This window comes from Vespula vulgaris, chromosome 3, assembly GCF_905475345.1.
Source record: "Vespula vulgaris chromosome 3, iyVesVulg1.1, whole genome shotgun sequence".
NCBI lineage: Eukaryota > Metazoa > Arthropoda > Insecta > Hymenoptera > Vespidae > Vespula > Vespula vulgaris.
The window spans coordinates 5,527,974-5,551,875 of NC_066588.1; the positions used below are offsets into that span (position 1 = coordinate 5,527,974).

At 28.8% G+C, this 23,902-nt stretch overlaps 5 protein-coding genes across 6 annotated transcripts; 2 read left to right on the forward strand and 3 right to left on the reverse strand.

Moving 5' to 3' along the window:
• Positions 1-225: 225 nt before the first annotated feature.
• Positions 226-16,100, reverse strand: LOC127062333 (lactosylceramide 4-alpha-galactosyltransferase-like). The gene is made up of 8 exons (XM_050990336.1): positions 15,952-16,100; positions 12,373-12,544; positions 11,473-11,754; positions 9,985-11,351; positions 8,167-8,465; positions 5,668-6,064; positions 4,293-4,503; positions 226-3,726 (listed from the first exon to the last, which is right to left on the reverse strand). Exons 5-8 carry the CDS (start codon positions 8,336-8,338, stop codon positions 3,457-3,459), a joined length of 1,050 nt encoding a protein of 349 aa, XP_050846293.1. The 5' UTR covers positions 8,339-8,465; positions 9,985-11,351; positions 11,473-11,754; positions 12,373-12,544; positions 15,952-16,100; the 3' UTR covers positions 226-3,456.
• On the forward strand, positions 13,742-16,081 carry LOC127062329 (transmembrane protein 145-like). The gene is made up of 4 exons (XM_050990328.1): positions 13,742-13,937; positions 14,281-14,707; positions 14,807-15,396; positions 15,543-16,081. The coding sequence occupies exons 1-4, from the start codon at positions 13,842-13,844 to the stop codon at positions 15,783-15,785; spliced, it is 1,356 nt and encodes a 451-aa protein (XP_050846285.1). The 5' UTR covers positions 13,742-13,841; the 3' UTR covers positions 15,786-16,081.
• A 63-nt stretch (positions 16,101-16,163) lies between the features above and the next one.
• Positions 16,164-17,134, reverse strand: LOC127062337 (FAD-linked sulfhydryl oxidase ALR). Its single transcript, XM_050990344.1, has 2 exons — positions 16,638-17,134; positions 16,164-16,565 (listed from the first exon to the last, which is right to left on the reverse strand). Exons 1-2 carry the CDS (start codon positions 16,713-16,715, stop codon positions 16,164-16,166), a joined length of 480 nt encoding a protein of 159 aa, XP_050846301.1. The 5' UTR covers positions 16,716-17,134.
• Positions 17,135-17,757: 623 nt separating this feature from the next.
• On the forward strand, positions 17,758-20,969 carry LOC127062327 (uncharacterized). The gene is made up of 8 exons (XM_050990326.1): positions 17,758-18,266; positions 18,337-18,846; positions 18,967-19,142; positions 19,216-19,289; positions 19,365-19,476; positions 19,567-19,629; positions 19,698-19,861; positions 20,029-20,969. Exons 1-8 carry the CDS (start codon positions 18,035-18,037, stop codon positions 20,159-20,161), a joined length of 1,464 nt encoding a protein of 487 aa, XP_050846283.1. The 5' UTR covers positions 17,758-18,034; the 3' UTR covers positions 20,162-20,969.
• On the reverse strand, positions 20,538-23,896 carry LOC127062324 (ATM interactor). 2 transcript variants are annotated; one of them, XM_050990322.1, is made up of 4 exons: positions 23,430-23,896; positions 22,701-23,003; positions 22,428-22,639; positions 20,538-22,330 (listed from the first exon to the last, which is right to left on the reverse strand). In XM_050990322.1, exons 2-4 carry the CDS (start codon positions 22,980-22,982, stop codon positions 21,163-21,165), a joined length of 1,662 nt encoding a protein of 553 aa, XP_050846279.1. In that variant the 5' UTR covers positions 22,983-23,003; positions 23,430-23,896; the 3' UTR covers positions 20,538-21,162. The 2 variants fall into 2 exon arrangements, with proteins under 2 accessions (XP_050846279.1, XP_050846277.1); XM_050990320.1 differs by having other exon boundaries at positions 22,701-23,328.
• Between the last annotated feature and the right edge of the window lie 6 nt (positions 23,897-23,902).

Here is a 23,902-nt window from a genome sequence, read left to right on the forward strand (position 1 = left end):
GTTTTAATTATAGGCACCGCGGGAGATAATTCTTTGGAATATTTCGACCTTTTATCTAGATTCGACATAAAAAATTGCGCGATCAAATTTTCAATGTAAAAGTAAAAGAAATTTGGCCTCGCTTCCCGCCGCCGCGCCGGTGCAATCATATTTTGTTTATGTTACTGTTCACACGCGGATTTCAACGATATGCACGTGAATTTAGAAAAAATACGGCTCTTATCATCTGCACGTGCGGAATTAGTGTCATTCTTGATATCTTTTCTTCCCTTTTTATCACTTTCTTTTGTTATTCATTATTTTTTTTTTTTTTTATTCATTTCATCCAATAATAAAGGAAATCTTTTGATCATTTCCGATTAGAGACGATCGAGATTTTTATTTGTTTTTAATATTATTATTATTATTATTATTATTATTAATCCATTTATATCATAGTTCTAAATATACTACTAACATTATTCATCCGAGACGTTCAATTAATAATCGGCCCATATCACCGCGTAAAATCATGCAACGATAGTTCTTATATTTTTGTTTATTATTAATTTTAACTTAGAAATTATGTACAATGATCAAACAAAAGATTATATTATACATTTGTACAATAAATAAACTGAGATAATCTGTAGATTTTTTTTAATTAATATGATAATCTTTAAAATGATATATACATAACGATACATCACAAATATCACATTTTAAAATAGTTTCTCTTTTAAGGAACTTATATAAACGTACACTGTATCACTTTGATATTTTTATTCTTTTTTTCCCTTATCTTTTTATTTTTTAAACGCTTGGCAATAATTTCTTCCGCTAGTTTTTGCTTGTAAATATGGAAAGTTCGATCCTTTTTATTTTTTCTTAAAGAGGATATAATTATTTAACTGCATTATATCCACAAAATAAGAAAATATTTTTTTATACACTTTCTTACATCTGCGTATTTTTTGAAATTTAATTAACATTTGGTCCCCTTTATCAAATCCATCCATATTTTTACTATAATCTATTACTGTTGTTGGTTTCAAAATTTTAATATTTGCTTGCATATTATACAGTTCACGATATAAAATCGGTGAACTGTATCAGTTATCTATGTAAAGACAGTATCCTTGATGCAATAGTTCACTCTCTTTCATTAAATTCATCACGACATTTATATTAACAGATTCAGAATCAATTTTGTCTTTTCCAATGTATATTTTGAAATCTTATATATATATTTTTTTGTTTCACAGTTACATGATTTATAAAATTTAATACCAAATCTCACTCGTTTGGCTCGAATAAATTGTATGTAATACAAACGGCTTCTACATTGCATTAATGATTCATTAATGGAAATATTTTTATGCGGATTATACATACGTATGAAATTTTTTACATTTAAATACTTAATTTTTTTTTAATATTTAATTTTTATCAGTAGATTGTTAGAATCGCTATAACGTACTTATAATGTTCTTGAAGTATAGAATTTCTATGTTCTTATCTATACTTAAACGGATTAATTGTAATTAAAAAGATCTGAAGAACAATAAATAAGGAAAAATATAATAAAAATATATTGCTCATAAGACATTACCGAAATATTTTATGGTGACGGGATATTGTTATCGAGAACGGAATATTCCACGGGTCTTGATAATTGAAAATCGCGATAGGCGGATTATCCCGCTTACGAATGTAAATGAGTTAATGTATTGTTTTTTCATGAGTTTCAGAAAATAAAAGAAAAAAGATATCGTTCGGTTCAAGAGATTAAACACAATCGCATTATATCTGAGAGAAACTCTCTCTTCATTTATTTACAAAAAACATAGAATTTTAGAAAACAGAATACAAGAGTTTAATCTTACTCCGTTTCTTTATATGCTGTGTCAAGCTCTTTAGGAACATGGTCCGATTATTGGTTTAATACTGATATATTACCGCTATTGATATTTCACTAAAGTGATAAGCGCTTATGATAAAGAGCAAGCGGTTAATTATCCAATAATCGACGACACGAATGGCACATTAATACGACGTTTATCTATCTATATATATATATATATATATATATATATATATATATGTATGTATGTATGTATGTATATATATATATAATATACATATATATATATGTGTAATTTAATTGAAATGAAATTGAAAAAAATTGAATGAATAAAAATTTAATTGAAATGAAAAAATATATATATATTCTTTTCATTTCAATTAAATTTTTTAACGTTATAAATAATTCTTTGTTTTTCTCTTTTTTCTTATTTTACTTAGAAAAGAAACGATATTCTAATATAAAATATAACAAGTTTTTACAAATAATAAATAAATACAATAATAAAAGAATTTTAAGTAATTTAAAAATTCAATAAATTAGAAAATTTTATGAAACGAATGACGGATCGAAAATCAACGGGATAATAAATCAAACTATTCTACTTGTGTAACATGTTGTCAATTGATCGCAATCTTGCGATTAGTGAGGATAAACATTAATTCCTTGAGTATGATAATTACATATGAGAGACGTAGAAGAGGATTGTCATACTTATTTATATCATTTTTTCTCACTTCTTCGTCAAGTTCGCTATTAATCTTTCGTGCTTTCTCTTTTTTAATTAATATTGTTTATTAGGACAACACCATGAAAATCGATTCTTCGTAAAAATGCTACGTCATCACATATTTTCATACTTATTTTTCACATATCTATTGCTTCATAATATTTTCTATCTATTAGAAAATGTCTATCCACATACATTCATTCCATTCAATTAGAAGTACTAGATACTTTAATTTTACTCTGTTGACCATTCAATTCGAAGATTTAACTTCCTTCTTAATAAATAAATTATTTAATTGTCACTCCAATTAAAAAAGACATTATATATCCTAATTATTCATTTTACAATTCATTAACTAAAAGTTACAATTCATATCTAAAAGTTCTTATCTCCATCTTCTAATCATTTCATTTTTAATCAAAATAAATTTCATAAACATCCGCGAAAATCTTTTCTGCATAATACATTAAGTCTCTTATTTATTATCTCCTTAGTATTATTATTGTGTCCCATCTCTATTCTCTTTCTTTCTTTCTTTTTTTCAATACTTTTATTTTATTTTATTTTTTTCTTATTTATTTATCATTTTTTATCCACTTCTCGTATGTAAAACGTTTGTAAAATTGTTAACTTTTAATATTATAATAAAAATTAATCATAATAAAATTACGTTCGTTGTAATAAAAAAAAATTATAAAAGAAGAATTAATTTTATTCTTTTTCTTTTTTTTTCTATACCATACTTATCTCTTCGTTATGTGATAAAAAAGAAAAGTGATAAAAAAAATATTCTTAATAAAAGTTATAAAAATAAAGTAAACGATTATTATAACAGTAATCGAGATCAGTAGAAATTCACTTCCTTGATTTCTTGTCTGATTTTTTAGAAGGTATCATTACAGTTCGAAAATACTTTCGGACAATATTTGCGAGCTATAACGATGTAAGGAACGTTGCTATTCACATGAATTTTTGTCGATTTACTGAGATTATTCCACACGTGTATCGCTCGAGCTTGCTTCAATATCTCCATCGTTGAATTGCTCTTTTCCTTCTCGAAATATTTTTTCCACTTTTTGTAATGAATCGGATAGAAAGCAGAGGGTGGAAAAACTTTGAAGCCGTGGCAACGTGACACCGACATATCTCGAGTCTGTTGGAAATAAAGACCCGTTAAAGTTTAATCTTGATCGATTTATCATCGTGAACTCTTGGTTGCCAACGTGGATCGATGAACTACGTACATATGTAAGAACTTAATAGCGTAGAATTCGAATAAATTTACTATAAGCACTAGAGAATTGGGTTAGTTCGTGCATTTGAATTTGATTCTATAAAATGATTTTATGAGACAGGTAACAATAAACTGTTTGATTCGATTCGAAGAATTGAAAATTTGTTTTTAAAACATTACTATTTGTAATATTACATTTTATAAAAAATTTTTTCTTGGGTTTCGTTCAGAGAAAAATGTATATTTAGATTTATTTTTCCTCTTATTTTAATTGAAAAGTTGAGTGAAAAAAGAATACTTCAAAAAATACGAAAATTACGTTCCGCAGTTGATACTACGAATTTTAATTTTCAAACTAGATATGTGTCAAAAATGTTATTATATAAACTATTTTATTATATAAAAGCGATTAAAATAAAGACTGTTAAATGTTTATCTTTAATAAATTAAGATAAAGATTCGCAGAATGTGGAATATGTACTTACGTATTTGGTAGAACATATTTTTTGTAGAATTCTCGTAATAACGCCAGGTCCATTGTTACCCCAATCATTACCACGAAAATTTTTTTTCAAATCACGAAGGCAAGCATCTGCCATACGACGTCCAAGAATGTTCGAACTAAAACCCAACACACCGGCTGCTACATCATCCCAATCCTCAGCACCAGCAAAATTTGTTAAATTCTCCAATGACCTGGCAAATAGATTTATTTTGTTTTATTTATTATTATTCGATATCAGTTTATCATAGATAAGTACTCCGATTTAAAATATTATTATCATTTTAAAATATTATTAAATAAAAAATTAAAGTCACTTTTATTTTTTTAAATGTTATCATATAACTTTTTCTATGCGGTATTATATGTGACATTCAGATAAATTTTTATGATTTAGAATAAAGGTACATTTGTCCAATAAATTATTGAGAGAATCATTTTTAATGTAATAAAAGTCTTTATGAATATAAGCGGTCCATTTCGCTGGATTGCACGTGTTCTGGTTTTATATTATATTTATTGGATTTTTATTTATATGGATATTTACAGTCAATCGTTTACGAAATTCCCATAGACAAAATCCACAAACATTGAGAACGGATAATATGTGCATATAGAATTATAGATCTGTGAAACTTATTCATTGATACACATCGAAATTTAATTAAAAGAGTAGAACTTTGTATTGCAAAAGGTAACACGCAGTTTGAACACTTACTTGATTTTTTTTTTTTGATAGCAGGTAACATGATTATATACTATGAAAAAAAGTCTATGATAAGTCTGTTTACTGTTTAATTTTAATATTTAAGGACAAAGTATTTTTGAATAACGTTTTCATTAAATTTCAATGCATAGTAGCAAATATACTTCGTGGATATATACGTAATCGTATCATATTACGATACGTAATCATAAAATGAAAAACGATAAGATATATACTACATTCTTTATTTAATGGAGCAGGAATTATTCATTCTCAACAAGAGTGATATTATCCTTCACTCTATCACTGGAAAGCAATGCAATTACGCGACACTCTCTTCGTATATATGATAATACTTTGTAACTGGACAACTTGTCAATATTAGTACAACATTCATTTGTACATATTGTGAACATCATAATGGAAGTAGAACTATATATAAAATTTTAATAAGATTCAAGTCTTCGTTTTATAAGAAAGGAATAAAAACAAAAAAGTAAATTTTATAAAATGTTTACGCAAAATTGTTTGAACCATTACGTTTTCAATTTTGAATGCAAATGTTTTAAAGCGATAAAATAAAACAAAATTTGGTGAGTTTTGTTTTAATCACAAACAAAAGAAACACAGAATAAGAGAAACAAAAACTTACGTCGTAACGACGACGTCCAAGTCAAGATATATTCCTCCATATTTCCAAAGAGTCAAATATCTCAAAATGTCCGACATATGACTACGCTTCCATTTACTCTTCATCAGAGTACCACTTTTATACCAATCTTCCAACGGTGTATCTTTCATATAAGCTTCTGGGAAAATCCTTCTAATCTTGACGTTTGGATAACTCGACAATTGCTTTATCATTTCTTTCGTTTCCAAGGATATTGACGAAGGACTAAGAAATAAAAGATAAATTGTACTTTCTGGATTCATGAGAGCCGCCGATTCCACAGCACAAGCCTGACGTGGATTCAAAACGATTCCTTTTTCACCAAAACAGGATGTCTCATGGAAAAATATATTCTTCCCGAGTATAGGTTTCTCACGATCTACAAGAAAAATAAATAAAAGAGACTATAAAAATCGTTCAATAAATAGCGACCAAATAGAATCTTAATCTTTCTAGGAATTTAATAAAACTTGAGTGATTATCTAATCATTCGTTTAGATAAAAAAATATACATAGTTTCACTAATATGAAAATATGACATTCGTAATAAAAAATTGTTATAAAAAGAAAAGGATTAACACGGAGATATTTTAATCAAGATTTGAAAATCTTTCTTTTTCTCTTGAAAAAACCATTTGTCTTCATAACAATATGTTATCGTCAGCTATTATCATATTTTCTCGGGCTAATATGTTGCACTGTGTCAGTACATAAAGAATGCAATCTATTCATGTGTTGAAAGCATGGATATGATAATTTATTTAGAATACCGGAAGCTTTCGTATAAAATTTATTTTCTTCTTAGTATTGTTTAAAATTATTTACAAAGGAAAAGAAAACCTACCTGTCTTAGAAACAATTTCTCTCTCTCTCTCTCTCTCTCTCTCTCTCTCTCTTTCTTGTTGATTGTCGACATGACATACTCGATTATTAATGCAAACGTTCAATTTACAACAATTACATATTTAGATATATGTAACGTTTACTTTAACGAAATCATAATTCTACGATCGCAATTTTTGTTCTTACTACAATCACATACTGTGTACCATGATAACTATTATTTATTGTAATACATTAGTACGGAAATTCAATGGTGACTTGCACGGTATGTCTTTCAGACCTTCGCGTGAGGTGCATTTAAAGTTACGTGCGTTTGTCATTCATTTAAAATGTATTTACGCTGTACACATCGTGAGCTGAATCTCAAAAAACTTTTCTAATGTTTATTATAATTTGCTGATAAAACATTGTTCTATATATTAACATTATCATTGATAATAATACAACAAAGAGAAGCAGTTAGAGAAAAAGAGAGAGAGAGAGAGAGAGAGAGAGAGAGACGATCTAATTGATTATTTTGAAAATTTATATAAAATAAAAAAAATCCAATTTTCTTTCGATTACAAATCATATAAATATTCTCACGAAACATGTTATAAAATTACAATGTTTTAGAATGTAAAAATTTTTTCTAATCGCATACATATTCTCTTTGAAATTTTTTTTCGTATACATTTCGAATATATATATTTTCATATAATGTCACCACTTTACTTCTCTACAATTTGTCATTAACTCTATTGCTTCGATGCGAATCGCGTATGAACATATTAAAACGATAAATTAATTTGATCATATTTAACTCTTTATGGACATAGTAAAATGAAAAATGTCCTAACTTTTTAGTATTTATATATGCACAATGGAATGTTTTCCATCTTACATTGAAACAACAATCTAACGACCTTCTATGCAACTAAAATCTTTTTTTCTTAAAATCCTACATCCCAAAGAATTAAACTCATGTACACGCACATATATGTAGATACATAAATGACGATGTCTTTTTTTTGTCGAGCTAATATGTTGTATTGTGTCAATGTTAGTAATTTCTAATGCAACAGGACGTTCGCGAATAACACGAGTAATGAAACCTTCACTTATGACGAATTGAATGATTATGTACTTGCATGCATACAATGAGACAAATAACTTATCTTTTCATTGCTACAACAGATGTGTATTTTGACATATAAATACATATAGAAATATGTGAAGTGACAAAAAATATATAATAATGATTTGTATTATTCTATCAAAAAAAAGAAACGCGAATCGCGGATTCGTATGAAAGAAATATTTCAACAATAAAAAGTGCTTCGAATTATAAAAAGTTATGGAAATAAAAGCTTTCAAATGGTAATAATCAAATTTGATAATAACAAAAGATTAATTTTATAATGTTTTTTGTTTGTTAAAAAAATAAATAAATAATTACAGCGAATGTAAAATCGTGGAATTCTATCTTCGAACCTAATTCTTCGATTTTGTAAAAATTTATAATAATAATCGGATTGCATAGAGTTTCTTTAGTGATAAAATAAATATTAAAGAAACGAAATTAAAAGAAAAACTTGTACGGTTTTACATCGAATGTTACAATTAAAATGAAATAATATCTTAAATAAGGAAACGTACCAGACTCCAAGTGAGGAAAACCATAAGTATTGGAGATCTCGTAACATGAAACATCATTGTTGTCTGTTACAATAAAATTTGTAACCTTTTGCACGATAGTATTATCGTTCGATGTCATTACGATAAAAAGTAATACGGCACATACAAAACCGAAAAGCAATCTTTTCTTCATTCTTCAGCCGGTTTTTGAAGTTCGTTATCTCTTATTTTCAAAAAATTTTCGATTAAACGTTAATGGGCCTGGTGAAAATTCTTCTTTACTCTTCGTCACTCTCCAAAGCATATTTTGCACTCAATACCTACAAAGAAAAGTAAATAATAATCTTTATAAACTTATGATTAATTTAATCTCATAGTTTCTTTATTTTCTTATCTACATGACAAAAATTGATAATGAATCGACGAATAGTTTCTTTCGATTTTTATATATACATACGTGTTAGTATATAATTGCTCAAGTGCCAAAATAAAAAACTTATCACTTGTGTCTCGCGTTATATCAATTTATGTGATACGAATGTTTAATTTTCGAAATATAAAGGTTAGCTCTTCATTTCTTTATATAAAACTTCATTTCTTTTTACATATAACAAAATCGTAAAAAAGATCTAAGTAAATTCAAATTTGATCATATACAATAATTTGAATCATTTTCGATTCATTTCCAATAATATGATAAAATAAAATTTTAAAGATTAATATTATTGTCAATTCTCGATAAACATGAATATAATCATTTCAAATAATGTGATTAAATGTTGCTACAAAATATTATATATACCTACATATCAAAATCAATTTTTTTTTACTTTTACATATCTCATATCAAAAATTCCTTAATTAATTCAACAAGCTTATCTTAAATATAGTGTGACTCGACAATAGTAAAAAAAGAACGAAAAGTAGAACATGTTTAAAACTGAAAATAAATAAAACTAAGTGATAACCACTTTTAATTTTTAGACTTTTTGATGTTTTTCTCGATAAGTAATCATATCTAATCTTATCAGATATAAAAGAAAAACTAAAAATTGTATAAAATACTTATAGTACTAAACCATAATTTCGGATATTTATGTTTCGAAATTTTTATTATGTATTTTATTACGTAATTTCCACAAATTCGTATTTCTTTGTTCAAAAAATAAAAAATAAAAAATAAAAAAAATAGAAAATAAACGAACATGCATATAATATCACATATATTTTTTTTCACTCATAATGTCCCATTTAAAACGATTCAATGACATTATATATACGTATTTTAAGACAATGCGTATGTATATCGATTTGAAATTAACTACGTATGTATCTATGTATCTAACTGAGGTTTATAAACACGATATTCTTAGGCGAATCAATAGTAAAAAGGTTCCTTCATTGACCGCACTCGTAAAGTCAATAATCTTAATAATTTTAAATGAATATTTGTCTTCTCGATAAAATAGAGAATACTCGTTTTGCGTACAATGATATTCAATAATTAAATAAATAACTAAATAAATACATGAATATATATAGACAAAACAATTTGTTTCATATTGATCAATCTTAGTAATTCGATTATTTATGTATACGAAAAAGAACGAAGAAAATCCCGCATTATTGCCGCACCTAACGAAAAATAATAATTCACTAAATTTTTGATTGTCTACTACGGAAAGAAAATAAACTAGGAAAAAAAAAGGAAATAACAACAATAATATAATTTCACTTGTCATTTATCACATACAACATGAATACACGTATAGACACACACGTCAAATGAATCACGAAAATATGTATTATACAATACAATGCCACACACTTTTTTCTTACCTTGTCGATTTCATCTCGTCCTAACAGATATTTCTGCCTATAATATTCCTATCTTTATCTTCTTTTTTCCCGTCTATCATTCCTAAACGTTTATTTTATTGATAACGAAGTGATATCAGTAGATATAATCACTATCATTTTGACGACCACTCTCATTCTCCCCTTTTATCTCTCTCTCTCTATCTCTCTCTTTCTCTCTCTCTCTCTCTCCTTCTCCCCTTTTATCTCTCTCTCTCTATCTCTCTCTTTCTCTCTCTCTCTCTCCTTCTCCCTCTCTCTCTCTCTCTCTCTCTCTCTCTCTCCTTCTCCCTCTCTCTCCCTTTCTCTCTCTCTTTCTCTTAAAATCCGAACAGAATTATATCAGCTCATCCCCTAAATATTTCTTTTACTCTTCTCAAGAATAAAACAATCGTGTCCAATACAATAAATAATTTTTCTCACACAAAATAAGAAGAAACACTATAAACTTCTTGGATATGTTTGTTATTATTTTTCTTCTATTTCTCTTAACAGATTTTTCTTACTTTTCTTTTGGTCAAATAAAGATTGAAAGAATTCCAAGTATTTCCTCCTCCTTGTCGTTATTCATTTGCCAATCCCGTTTTTCTTTTTCTCTCCTTTTTCTCTTAACGCTTTGCTTTTTTCTTCTACTAATTGCCTTCCTCATCGACGAGTTAACAGTTTATATACAACACCTAGGCACCTCTAGTCGTGTGGTCCTGAAGTCAACCCAGACGCGATGCACCGCTTTATCCGCATCTCGAGCGGTGCGGTCGAAACGGTTTTACAGACGCATGCGTACTGCTTCCAACGCCGAGAATACTCACGCGGGACCTCTCGGGGATCTCTTTTAAGATAAAGAGAGACAGACAAATAGAAAGACGGAGAGAGATAGAGATAGAGACAGAGAGAGAGAGAGAGAGAGAGAGAGAGAGAGAGAGAGAGTGAAAAGAAAAAAGGAAGATATTACATATTTGCATCTGTCTAGGTCAAAAACGTGCAAAGTTGTCTCGTAGAATCAATTGACTCTTATTCTTACTTCTTCTTTCTTTCTTTTTTTTTTTTATATATTAATTGATTCTTGTTTTTATCAAATCAACACTTTTCAGCCATTGTTTACTATGTCATTACGTTACAATGTCATCACGTATTTATGAATGAAAGTATATATGGTAGATATATTGGTTGACTGAATCATAAAAACGGTAGTAACATATTGCATGTGATAATAACGAGAGAATCTTTTCCTTTTTTTTTTTTTTTATGGAAAGTTTGAATCTCTCTCGTTTAAATAACTTCATTGTTTTTCTTTGTCTTTAATACGATACTTGTATACAGATACTTTGGAATAATTTCTGAAATCGATTCTGAAAGAACACAAAAAGATTCGAATATTAGTTTGTATAAAAATACGGAAATAGAATTTGATAGATTTATGTGTACTTTATAATAAATTATAGGTATATATTTGTATATTGAAATGCTCACCTAGGAAATATTTGTAACATTTTGATTTATTGAAAATCGCCTATGTAACAATGTTCAACATGTTCCATCTCGTTTCTTCATGAAAATTAACAATTTTTTTGTGGTTGGGAATTTTCCTAGTATATACAGATTTTTATATAATAAAAATCTAAAAGAATGTTTTTTTTGAATATCTTCAATAATTTTTTAGATAATCGTTTGTTATAATTTTCACTGTATGAAGAGCATAAAAAAATCCCCTGCAAAAAATGTCTTATCCTATGATGTACCTATTCATGTCTTCTGAAAAAAGAAAAAAGACAGAAATTATAATGAAGAAAATGTTTCTTCTTCTTAAAATATATTTAACAAACGATCCGTAAGAGCGAATATGACAATGAAATATACGATAGTTGTGTTCTGAAATAAATTATCAATCGCGTTGCAAGTGGACGTTATCGATTTATCTATATATGTATTTAAAACAACTCGCCGATAGATAATGGATTAAAGTCAAAGGAAAAAAATAACATTATCATAAAAAAAAGAAAAAAGAGAAGAAAAGAAACGCAACGATGCTTATTTCTTTCTAATATATTCGTATCCGTTCGCGAGAAATTATGTTTAAAATATGAAATAAATTTCAGAATGAGAAATAATCTTATACGAAATATCTAATTTATCGAGAATTAATTACGAGTTAATATACACGTGTGATAAACATTATTAATTTTATTATGAGAGATATGTTTAGTCTCGCGCATATTTTAGAATTAGACGATCGAAAGTTGGAATAAGTCGATTAAGCATGGATTACATAAAAACAAACCATCTTTTACCTTAAGCAAACTCTAGATGAAAGAAGAACGTGGTATATTGTTCGAATAGGAAATGGGGGAAGGGCACAAATATAAAGCTTACCTGAACTGGATTTTCTCGTAGTTCCCTGCGAGTTTAACTTGAAGGGGTCTGACATTTAACATCTTTTCAAGGTAAGTTAGTTTTTTTTTGTATTGTGGAAAATTGAATATAATTCTTATATGTCAACGAACAAAATCAAATTCCCTTTATACTTCTCTTCCTTTTTTCTTCCCTGTTTAATACAACAACAGAGTTTTATTTGTTTATAAAATAGAGATAAAGATATTTATAAATATATTTATATGGAAATACTTAATATATTCTATTATATATATATATTATATATGTATAAATATTATATATAAATATTATATTTTAAAATAAAATATATATAATATATAAAAAGTATACATAGGAGTGTATATATATATAAAGAAATATATAGTATAGTTTATATATATATATATATATTATTGCGTATTTGCCAATAAGATTAATGTTGGAATTTTCAATATTTTATATCTAAATAAACAATATTTTATTGCAGTATTGAATATGGCTTATTAAAAATTTCAACATTTCTTCTTGGCCAATTTAATTATGTTATTATTTTTTATATTAAGTTTAAAACAATTCAATAAGTTAAACATGTAGCATGCTCTTGCCGGAAATCATTCATTAAATAATTAGTATCTCCCTCGATGTGTTATGTGTACAGTAATAACAGTTGGTACAATCATGTGTTCCTACTTTAAAGCTTCCTCTCTTTTCTTGTTTGATAATTTACGTTATACAAGGCGATCTTCTTTTTCTATTAAATTCAACATTTTCTTTACAAATCTTTCTTTTTTTCTAAATATATTCGAAGAAATACGTAATTAATCAAATTATATGCACCATGATACCTTCTCCATTTCCTACATTTAATTTCCAATATTTTTTATTAAAGATGTAGTTAATAACATAACATTATTTTTTAAATAAATTAATACGATTGATAATAAATATCATTTAGGTACTTTAGAAAAACACAATCGTTAATAATAATAATTAATAGTTTGTTCTTTTTCGTTAAATAAATATATAGAAACAAATATTATTGTATATTATTTATTAGTAAAACAGACTTCTATCTTAGGTTTCAACTTCCAATTTCTATTCGTATTAGTATTATAATTTAGTTCTATAATTAGATGTCGATAATATAGAAAATTATACAAGAATGGTAAAAGAACTTTAAACACTCGATGAACGTAGCTAAAAACTTTTCCTTTTCATTAGATTTAATTAACTTATAATTGTTTTAATTAATTGTTTTAACATTTAAAAATATTATGTTTTCTCATTGTATTGAAAAAAATAAACATCAGCATTTCATGGAAAGAGTCACATTTATGTAGATCCAGTAGTAAAGAAAATATTGATCATAGAAGTTAACTACTTGGTAACGCAATATAGCTACTCAGTCTTTGTACTAGTCATGATTGTGTACATTCTTTTTCAATCCGCTAACATATAGAGTTTTAATTATGTCAAGTAAATTTTTAAGATACTGCATTACTTTTTTAACCTTATTGCATCATGTAAATAGTAAAATACTTCGTGGGACTCTCGTAACGCGTGAAGTATTAAAAAGAAATCTATTTACAATTTTTAAAACACAAGCATCTGTAAACACAGAATATATTTCGTATAACAACATTTTACAAAGTTACGTTGTTTGGATTGAGAAATATACAAAATTGTATTTTCCTTTTTTAAACTCGATAATAAAAATATTTCAATGTGAATCATTCTATGTCTGTTTAAACGATGATTGATGAATTATCGATTAACCAAATAAATTATTATACATATGAAATTAAGCAATACATATATAGCATATTAAATGAAAACGTTTTAAAAAATATTTTTAACGATACATTTTGTAAACATAACAATATATATATATAGATTTTTTTTTTACAGAATTGGGCCTTCCTTGCAAGATTTTGTTTTCTCACAAAACAAGGCACATTTCGGTATGATTTAAACATTGAGAGTGAGAACAGTTCTCTAAATCTTTTACTGTATTATGATGCACCTCATCAATGGCCTAGCGTATATCCCTCAAACAAAACATGCGAAGAAAAAAAATCTATTTTAAGCGTAGAAAATGGTCAGATAATACAATTGTCTACATTGACATCAGCCATATCTGGATGTGTTGTAAAAAATAATTCATCACTACATTGCAATAGCTACAGAAGATTTCAATCATCCAGACCAACATGGTGGTTCATCGTATTATCAGATTGTTCTACTAAAACAGGTTTAAATGTTACATATTGGATTTCATTAACAAATGCATCTCCAGGTAACATATGGAAAGAGCACTTTTCTGCAGATGAATTTTGCAAGTATTTTTTCTGTAAAAATTTTTACTTTTATTACTAAATTTTTACTTACTTAATATAGTAATATATTATTTTTAATGAATATTTTTCAATTACAGATATACTACCAGAATTACTAATAGCAGCTTGCATTTATGTAGTACTTCTCATATTAAGCTTTTATGTAGCAGTACAATTACGCTCAAGAAGACTCCTACATGTTTCATATAAATTATTCATGGGTTCTCTTCTATGTCAATTAATAGGCATTTTATTAGAAATTTACAGTTATTTTAACCTTGCACTGAAAGGAGTTTTTATAACTAGTGCTTCTTTAGTAGGTCATCTTTTAGAAGCATGTTCAGAAACTTTATATACAGTGCTTATGCTACTGTTAGCATTCGGCTATACTATCACTAAAAGTGCATTAACACCTAAACAAATTCGATGGCTCACATATTTCATTTGTCTTAGTGCAGCTTGTCAGCTGGCATTGTATATGTATCAATTTGAAATCTTTGATCCTGGTTTAGTCCTTTATATCTATGAATCACCACCAGGTTACGGACTAGTAGCATTGAAATTGATTGCATGGATTGTATTCGTTCTTCGTTGTTTTAAAACAACTAAGAAAATGACAAAGAAGGTCCATTTTTACGGGTCTCTACTTTCTTTAGGATCAGCATGGTTCCTATGTCATCCATTGACGGTACTTAATTAAACTTATGCAAACACATAAGAAAATAATAAATATATATATATATAAAATGCTGACTAATTACATGCTTAAGAATTCCATAGACATGCTTTGCTATATACATAAAAAATACAAAGATGCTTTTGTTGATTTCACAGGTACTGTGTATTACTGTGCTTGTAGACAAATGGATAAGGGAGAGTGTTGTAAGAGGATGCTCTCTTTGGATCGTTCTTGTGGGACATGCAACATTTCTTTATGTTACACGGCCTACTATTGCAAATTCGCGTTTTCCATTTCACATTAGAACATGCCAAGTAGTTCCAGTTGGTGGTAATGGACAAAATCACAGTTACGAGCCTCGATTCCGAAAAGTAGTTTCAGCATTCACAATCTCATAATTGTTATTTCTTCCTCTTATTCTTAAGAGCAATATGTAAAAATGTACGAAATGATGGATAAAATTTCTATGAGGTGTAAATAATATTTATATCATTATTATGCTTTTAGAATGGTTTTATCTTAAAAGATCTCTAGCATGCATATATCCTTAAAATTATTATTTACCTAAAAATAGTGTTCATAAAATTGTATATTGTATTAAATCCATATAAACAGACATTTATATAATCTTGTGTAACTGCGAATATATCTTTGATGTTTCTGTATTGCCTACCAATATCTTTGTAGGTATTTATTCATGTATTTACAACTTCAAGATAAATCTATTATTCATTTCAGTAAAGAAAATGCTTGCTGTTTATGAGTCTTTTTTTAATTCAATTACATGAACCATCCAACCATCCATCTCTCCATCTTTGGTCAACTAAGTTGCAATCAAACTTTGGTTTACCTAACTTTTTGTTTACCTCATTATGAACAGCACATAACCATTGACTCAAAACTTTCTGCGAGTCAGTTTGTGGTGGCATATCTTTTAATTGTTCTTGAAAATCTTCTGCACAGGTGTGGCAGGGATAAAACTTAGAAAATATATACATAAATTTTTTCATATCACTTTTTTGCTCTTCACTTGGATGATCAGGATAACGGGCTGCCATTGTATGTAAAAATGCCCATGTTTTTGAACCTACTTCATCTCTAGTTAACGGACAATCATCACGTTGAGTGGTAGTAATGTTTGTATTAATATTATTTGATTGCTGCTTTTGAGCATCATTCTACAAAAAGTAATTAGATTATACAAAAAATTTATTTCTACTTTTTTAAATATTTATTTCAATTAAATATACCTTTCCTGAATCAAAAGTTTGCTGCTGTAACTTTACCCATGTTTTAAAGTCAGTGCATGTTCGACAGGGCTTTTCCATTTTAACATATTTATTATAACATTACGTTATAAAAACTTATAAAGACGTATATTTATAATGTCATTCTATAAAACATAACCTTTTATTACTAATAATCTCAGAAATTATAGCTTTCATATGCACATTTTTCGCTCGAAACGTGTGTGACTTCAGCGACAGGTATGGACAAAATATGAACTACAAACGCAATAAGAAAACACTGCTCCTATTATGCAACTATTTCATCAGCGTATAAACTTCTTAGGTTATATATGCTACTTGTAACCTAAAAATTGAGTTAGTATATGATAAAATTTTTTTTATGTAGTAAAAATAATAGTACATTTCATAAACGCAAGAAAAAACCATATGCCAGATTATACTTTTCTAATTATTTAATATTCATATTAACATATAAATTAGTAAAGAGTAATAAAAATAAATGAAAATAAATAAGAATAATACTGAGAAATTCGGAACATTCAGTGAGTTTTCTAAAAAATTATTTCAGAATTTTACTATATTTTATGTATTTATTTATTGAATAATCTATCGTATGATTACCAATGGAAAATATAAGTACTTTAACGTTTAGTCAAAATACCGTTTGAAATGAATCAGAAAATCTAACCATCGATTTACACAGAGAAGAAAGTAATACTCTTTTTCACAGGAATAAATCATACACCACTCTAGTGTTTATATAAAAATCAGTAGTAGGGATAGCAGCTTCTTCTCTTTTGCCGCTAAGTTCAATGAGCGCCACTGTACGAAACTTAATATATCAACGGGCAATTTCCAATGACATAAAGTGATTGGATTATTTTCTACTTTATTCGCAACGTTATTGATTTACGACATTTTCAAGTCATCATTAAAGTTTGTCTTCTACCTGTGAATTACATTGGATAGATACAAAAATATTCACATCTCATTTAGTTAGTTTCTTACTTAAGTGGAATAAAAATAACATGATAAGTATTCAACTTTTTGCCGCCAAATTGAAAACTCTCCATCTTAGATTTTGATTGGTTGTTATTTGTTAACTTGAAACAAGTTCGCAAAGAATTTCATTGTAAAAACGAAGAAACATTTTTTCCGTTTTATCGTTTACGTACTTTACGAAAATTTGTTAAAACGTTATAGTGAAATTATTTATACGGAAGTAATTTCTTTTTAACGAAGAAACTAAATCTCTTATATCCAAAAGAAATTTTACTTGATATACGAAAAAGACAATGCGCATGTTGCGGCGAATGTAAAATTGTAGAACCCAACCTTACCCGACCATCGTGACAGACGTCAAGTGCGGTTTTACTTCGTACTCTGTTAAAACTCGAATGATTCGTTTGTTTGGGAAAGGAAATTCAAAACAGACAATGGCGAATCGTAAAAAGATCGATAGGTCTTCACGATCAGTATCAAAAAATACAAGACAACTCACTACAGATACAATGTTTTCATCATCTTCGTCCTCTGACGAAGATGATCAGCTGTCTACAAGACGTGCTAGAATTTTAACTCAGGATCATCTCAGTAGAAATCGTGTAGTTGAAAATAATCAACAGACAGGTTAGATTCACTTACATTTACGCGCTGAATCATTCTAATGTAATTCTTATCGATTATCATCTTATTATAGGTCAAGATATTTCACGTCGTGAAGAAAATCCATTTAGTTTTAAACACTTCTTGAGAAATGAATCTCAACCAAATTATTATAAAACTGGTGCAAGACCGAAGATTTATTCTTCCTCTGCGACAAGTCCAAATAATCTTGAAAAAGATAATGGAGTTTATTCTCGAAATCCAACTGAATTACCAGATTTTGTACAAGATCATTTAGTCATAGAACAATGCTATTTAAATCATGTATCAGATCAACAAAGTATACCTGATGTAGACAATCTTCCAGATTTTGCATTAAACAGTGTAGAGCAAAGGCAATCACGGCATAGAAATGATTCAAAAAAGTCTCAGTCGCAACTTTTGCCTGATATTCCTTTTGATCTTACTGGTTCAATAGATAAAGCTATACCTCACGAGGATTATTTTCTTTCAAATGCAACATGTTCAAATAACATAAATTTACCTATATTCGATACAGTTGATAATATTATTGATACCTCAGAATCAGCTTCAGATTCGGGAGGTGAGATTTCATATTTTTTATGTTTTTAAAAACGTTACATTACATATAACGAAAAATTTATATACTCTTCTTTTTATTTTTTAAATTTATTATATTGACTAATTTTTTTATTATTAACAGAACCAGAAGTTAGTAATAATGTTGTTACAAGAGATTGTACACCAACAAACGATTCAAGTGTACCCAAATTATTACCAGATTTCTTAAATGATGGACCAATCCATAGTAGAACAAATCTTTCCAATGACATTGGATCTAATTCGCAATCTAATATGGTAGAGTCAACAGAACGAAGGGTATGTATTTTATTAATAAAAAATTGTAAAAACCTAATAAATACATGTATGTACAAGAACTGTTTTTTCACAGCTTTTATTAGAGAATGATAGGTTGAGGCAAGAATTGGACTCGGCTCGCAGAAAAATTAATGAAAAATCAATTAGGCAAGTTGTTTTTTATTCTCGTCCTTTATCTTGAAAATCATTAACACTTGCTGATATCAAAGTGTTTTATTACAGAATTCAAATGTTGGAAGCAGAATTGGCTTCTAGAAAAGAAGTAGATTATGAAGAGACTGCACATCTCGAAAAAGCAGTGGAACAAGTTGAAGATAATTTAAAACGTAGTACGGTAAATACAAATTTAAATGATCTCCAAATTAGTTATTTCAATATTTCTGATAGATAAATGAAATATTATTGATTCTTTTTTGTTTGACAGAGAAGAGCCCTCAGTGCAGAAAATACTGTAACATCATTAAAAAAAGAAATTAAAGCATTAACGGTTAGTATAAATTTTAAATGTACTCATTATACAAAAATTATATCAATCAAATTGTAACTCTAATTTAGACAGAGCTATCGTTACTGCGATTGGAAAACAAGGAACTTAGATCTGCCGTTGTTACAACGGATAAGAACGAAGGCGGTATGCCCTCGGAAAACGTAGATAAAACCGTGCGAAGACTCGCTGGTGAATTAAGAACTGCTGCTTCAACAGCTGAAATCTCACTCAGGTAATAATTTGTTCTAAAATAGAATATAATATATATATATATATATATATATATATATATATATATATATATATAATATATGTATGTATGTATGTATGTATTAAGGTATATGCACGTACATATACTTTTTTTTCCCATTCATTTTAAATTTATATATTTTGATACAGACAATTGATGTCTGGAGTGGAGAATCTAAGGGTACTTGCTTCTACCCTTGAAAATGTGGACAGAATAGAAGATACGACCAAAGATTTCTTACCCGATTTGGATGAAAACAATGCTGCTGGCCCTGCACTCTGAACGATCCCTACGCATTCACATTTCCATAATACAAATCTATCATACCTCTCTTTTATATTCACCTCAACCAACGCTAAGTTCCTCGTGCTCTCGCAATAGTGCCGAGCATATTTGCGCCGATTGATAATTTAGATTCGATTGTGTAATATGTTATTTATGACGTGTTTGTTGTACTTTTGTATTAGTTAAGAATAGATTCTAAAATGCATCTAACTTCGACACCCAGAGGTACAGGCGTACGACGAGTAATGTTCTGTTTAATAATTCTCATTGATCTTTGAATCAGATAGTTGACAACTATTATAAAGAGGATATATTTTAAAAGCTATATCCTTGATATACAGATTACAATTAAGTAATTGCCACTAGGTGTTAATTAAGGGATAAGCAAACAGGTATTATATTTTTCATATACATATTTTTGAGTACGACCAAAATGACAGTATAACGTACGTACCTCATCGATACATACGTTGAATCATGCAACGCAATTTTTATGAATATTGTTTAATAAATACACGTCAATCCAAGAGGATTTCAGTAACAATTATGATCGCTAATGCTATCAAATAGAGCATCATATCATTGTGCAATTGCTTTGAATTTAAGTTAAAAGAAAATATAGTAAACTACTGGAATCCTAAGATCAATGCGTGTATTGCACCTCTGCAGCCTTACAACTTTGCAAAATCATTTTTTACACTAAAGGCAGATGATTTTATTTTGACAATAAAAAAAAAAAAGAAAAACAAAGTGCATATACTACACAAATTTGGATACCAATAAACAGAATTATATCTTAAGTAAATTATTATCATATATATGGCAGTGTTCGTTGTATAAAATGCTATGAATTATCACATAACGTTTCGAAAAATAGTTAACGATCCAACAAAACGCAGTTTCGAAGGAATAGGCAAGTTCTTACTTACAAAACGACAAACAAAACGTAAGTATTGGTATATGTAAGTATTACGAACGATTCTTAATATATTTTGCTATTACTGAAGTCCTTCAAATATGCTAAGTAAATCAGTTTGTGTTTCAGTATGACTTGTTTGCGCATTTAGCCATGAACGACAAGCACCCATTGAGATGTTGCAACCTGTTTCACAAATCAATGATTTAGTTTGAGTTTCAGCAGAGACTGTTGTATCGTCCAATTGTGTCCAAGCAGTTTGAGTTTGAATATTAGTTAACACTAGGTCGGATGATATCATTTCATCAGAAGTTTGAGTGTAAGTATTGTTATAGAACAATTGTTCCATATTATCAAAATTATCTGTTGTTTGAGTTTCGATGGTAGAACTCAAAGCAAAAGTTCTAGATAAAGCGTCAGAGTCAAAAAACGTCTGAGAATATCCTTGTTCAGTTTGAGTCTCTATACTACTGAATTTGTCATGGAACGTTTTTTCAGTTAACATTGGATCTGACCTTGATATATTATTTGTAGAGGAAAACGAATATTCTTGAACAACAGTGGAATCTTCTGTATAAGGTAATGTCATTAATGCTACTGTGCTCTTGGGTAAGCATTGTATCAGCGAACTGCTACTATGACTGTAAAAAGTTTCTAAATCTGTTTGAGAAACATTATCATGTAATGCTTCAAACATATCTTTTTCCGGTATCGTTTGTGTACCAGAATTGTTTTTTTCTTCCCAAAAGTCTTGTAAGCCTACATCATGTCTTAATGGCAAAGGACTAGCAGGAAATAAATTGGAAGAAGTAAAATTATCTTCCAAATTGATATCTTCTTTGAGCAGTGAAGATTCTGGCTTTTTCGATATTGAATTACTCTTTCTACGTTTTCTAACTTTAAGCGGTTCCTTTCCAATGAATCTAGCATCTGTAGTTTGAGTCTCCGTTGATCTACCACCATGTTTTTCATCTTGTAATCGGACCGTTTGCGTTTGTCTAGATACTTTTCGCTTTCCACTGGTTCCATTATTATTGGTTACCTGTTTCAACGGACTTGATGCTCTCTTATACTTCTTACACTCATCTGTTTGTACACCAATATTAACAGTAATCTTTTCGGTTACATTAACATTAGAATTACTTCCTTCCTTATTATTTTGACTTGGTAAAATATTAACAGGCTTATTTACCGTAGATATGACAGTAGGAGACAAAGAGATATTACGGGTCATTTTTGAGTTGGTTCGTCTAAAAATAAATATTGTAATTACGCATGATTGTAAATTATATATATTAGATTTTCTTCAAAATTAAAAATCATTACTTTCCTACGAACTGAGCTTACCTCAAAGAACTTTTATATTTATTGTCTATAGTATGCAATGATCTTTTAGCATGGGTAAGAAGTGCCTCGTAAGTGCTGTAAGTTTTTGAGCAATAACAGGAAAATTCTATGCCACATATCCTCATGTGTCCTTCCTTCGCAGCTTCGGTCGAGAAACTTTTAGCACAACGTGTACACGCGAAAGTCTTCTCTGCATGCACCTTCAGATAATGCTGCATCAAAGGAGTAAAATGGTTGCATCCATTTCTTGATAATCTACTCACGCTAACCAACCTGCTTCAGATATTTCATCGTCGTAAAATATCTTTCCGATTCTGGCGCATAAACACAAGTTTCTACCGGGCAGTGATAACGAACGTTTTCCTTTGTGGTCTTTCCTAATTTTTTTCTCTGGTGTACCTTCAGGTTGTGCAGTCGATATCGTGGCTCGTTTCGGAATAATAAACCGCATTGCTCACAGCATATGCTATTTTTTATAACACTTAATTCCTCTGCCGAAGGGCAGACCATTTCACAGTACGTCGATCGGTTCTTGGATACCCGCGTTTCCTCCATTAGAGGTTATCCGCATCTCTCCTATGCACGGAGAGTTGATAGAAAGAGAAAGAGAGAGAGACCAATAAGAAGGAAGACTACGTGAAAGATAGAATGAGAGAGAGAGAGAGAGAGAGAGAGAGAGAGAAACTTCAATGACAGAATTGCACTCTGTCAAATGCGCGCCGGTATATGTAGACAGTAGCCGGTCAATTCGTTGTCTTCTCTTTACGATTGTCGAAAATCATTATTCATCTTCCCAGTCTACTCTTGTCAATTCCCTTTTTTCTGTTCGCTATATCTATATATCCATAATAATGCCGGGCTCATCTCATCGATCAAACAAGGAATATCTTTTTTCTCTTTACTACATAATAATTCTCTTCGATTAGTATTTCTCGAAACAACATAACATATTCTACATACTTATATACAAATATAAAACTTTAAATTGAACTATCTACATACCTTTTATAAACATCAAGTGACATATGCACAGAGAACAACTGAACAAGTGTGATCAATATGACACCCTGCTGCACCTTTTTATCGTCATAGCAGATATATTTGAACAATATTACATTGTCTATGTAATGTAGTGTCACATTAGAAATAAGATCGATTGGCTCTTTCTTCTTTTTTTGAACTTTATTTAAACGAACGAGATATATCAATTAATTCGTTTATTCGAACGAATAAAATTGCGTTAGCAGTTAAATTGTGCATGTAATGTTCCGTTCGAGCCAAGGCTAAATGTTCGTTCGTGGCTTAAAAAACGTTTAGAGTATGCAAAAAAGAGAGATAGAAAGAAAGAGAAGGAAAGAGAAAAATATCAAGAGGGAGAGAGAAAGAAAGAGAAAAGGGATGGTAGGGGAAGAAGACAAATTTATCGAAAAAAAATCAACCTTTCAAGGTGGCGCACACGAGAACGCGAGCTAGCG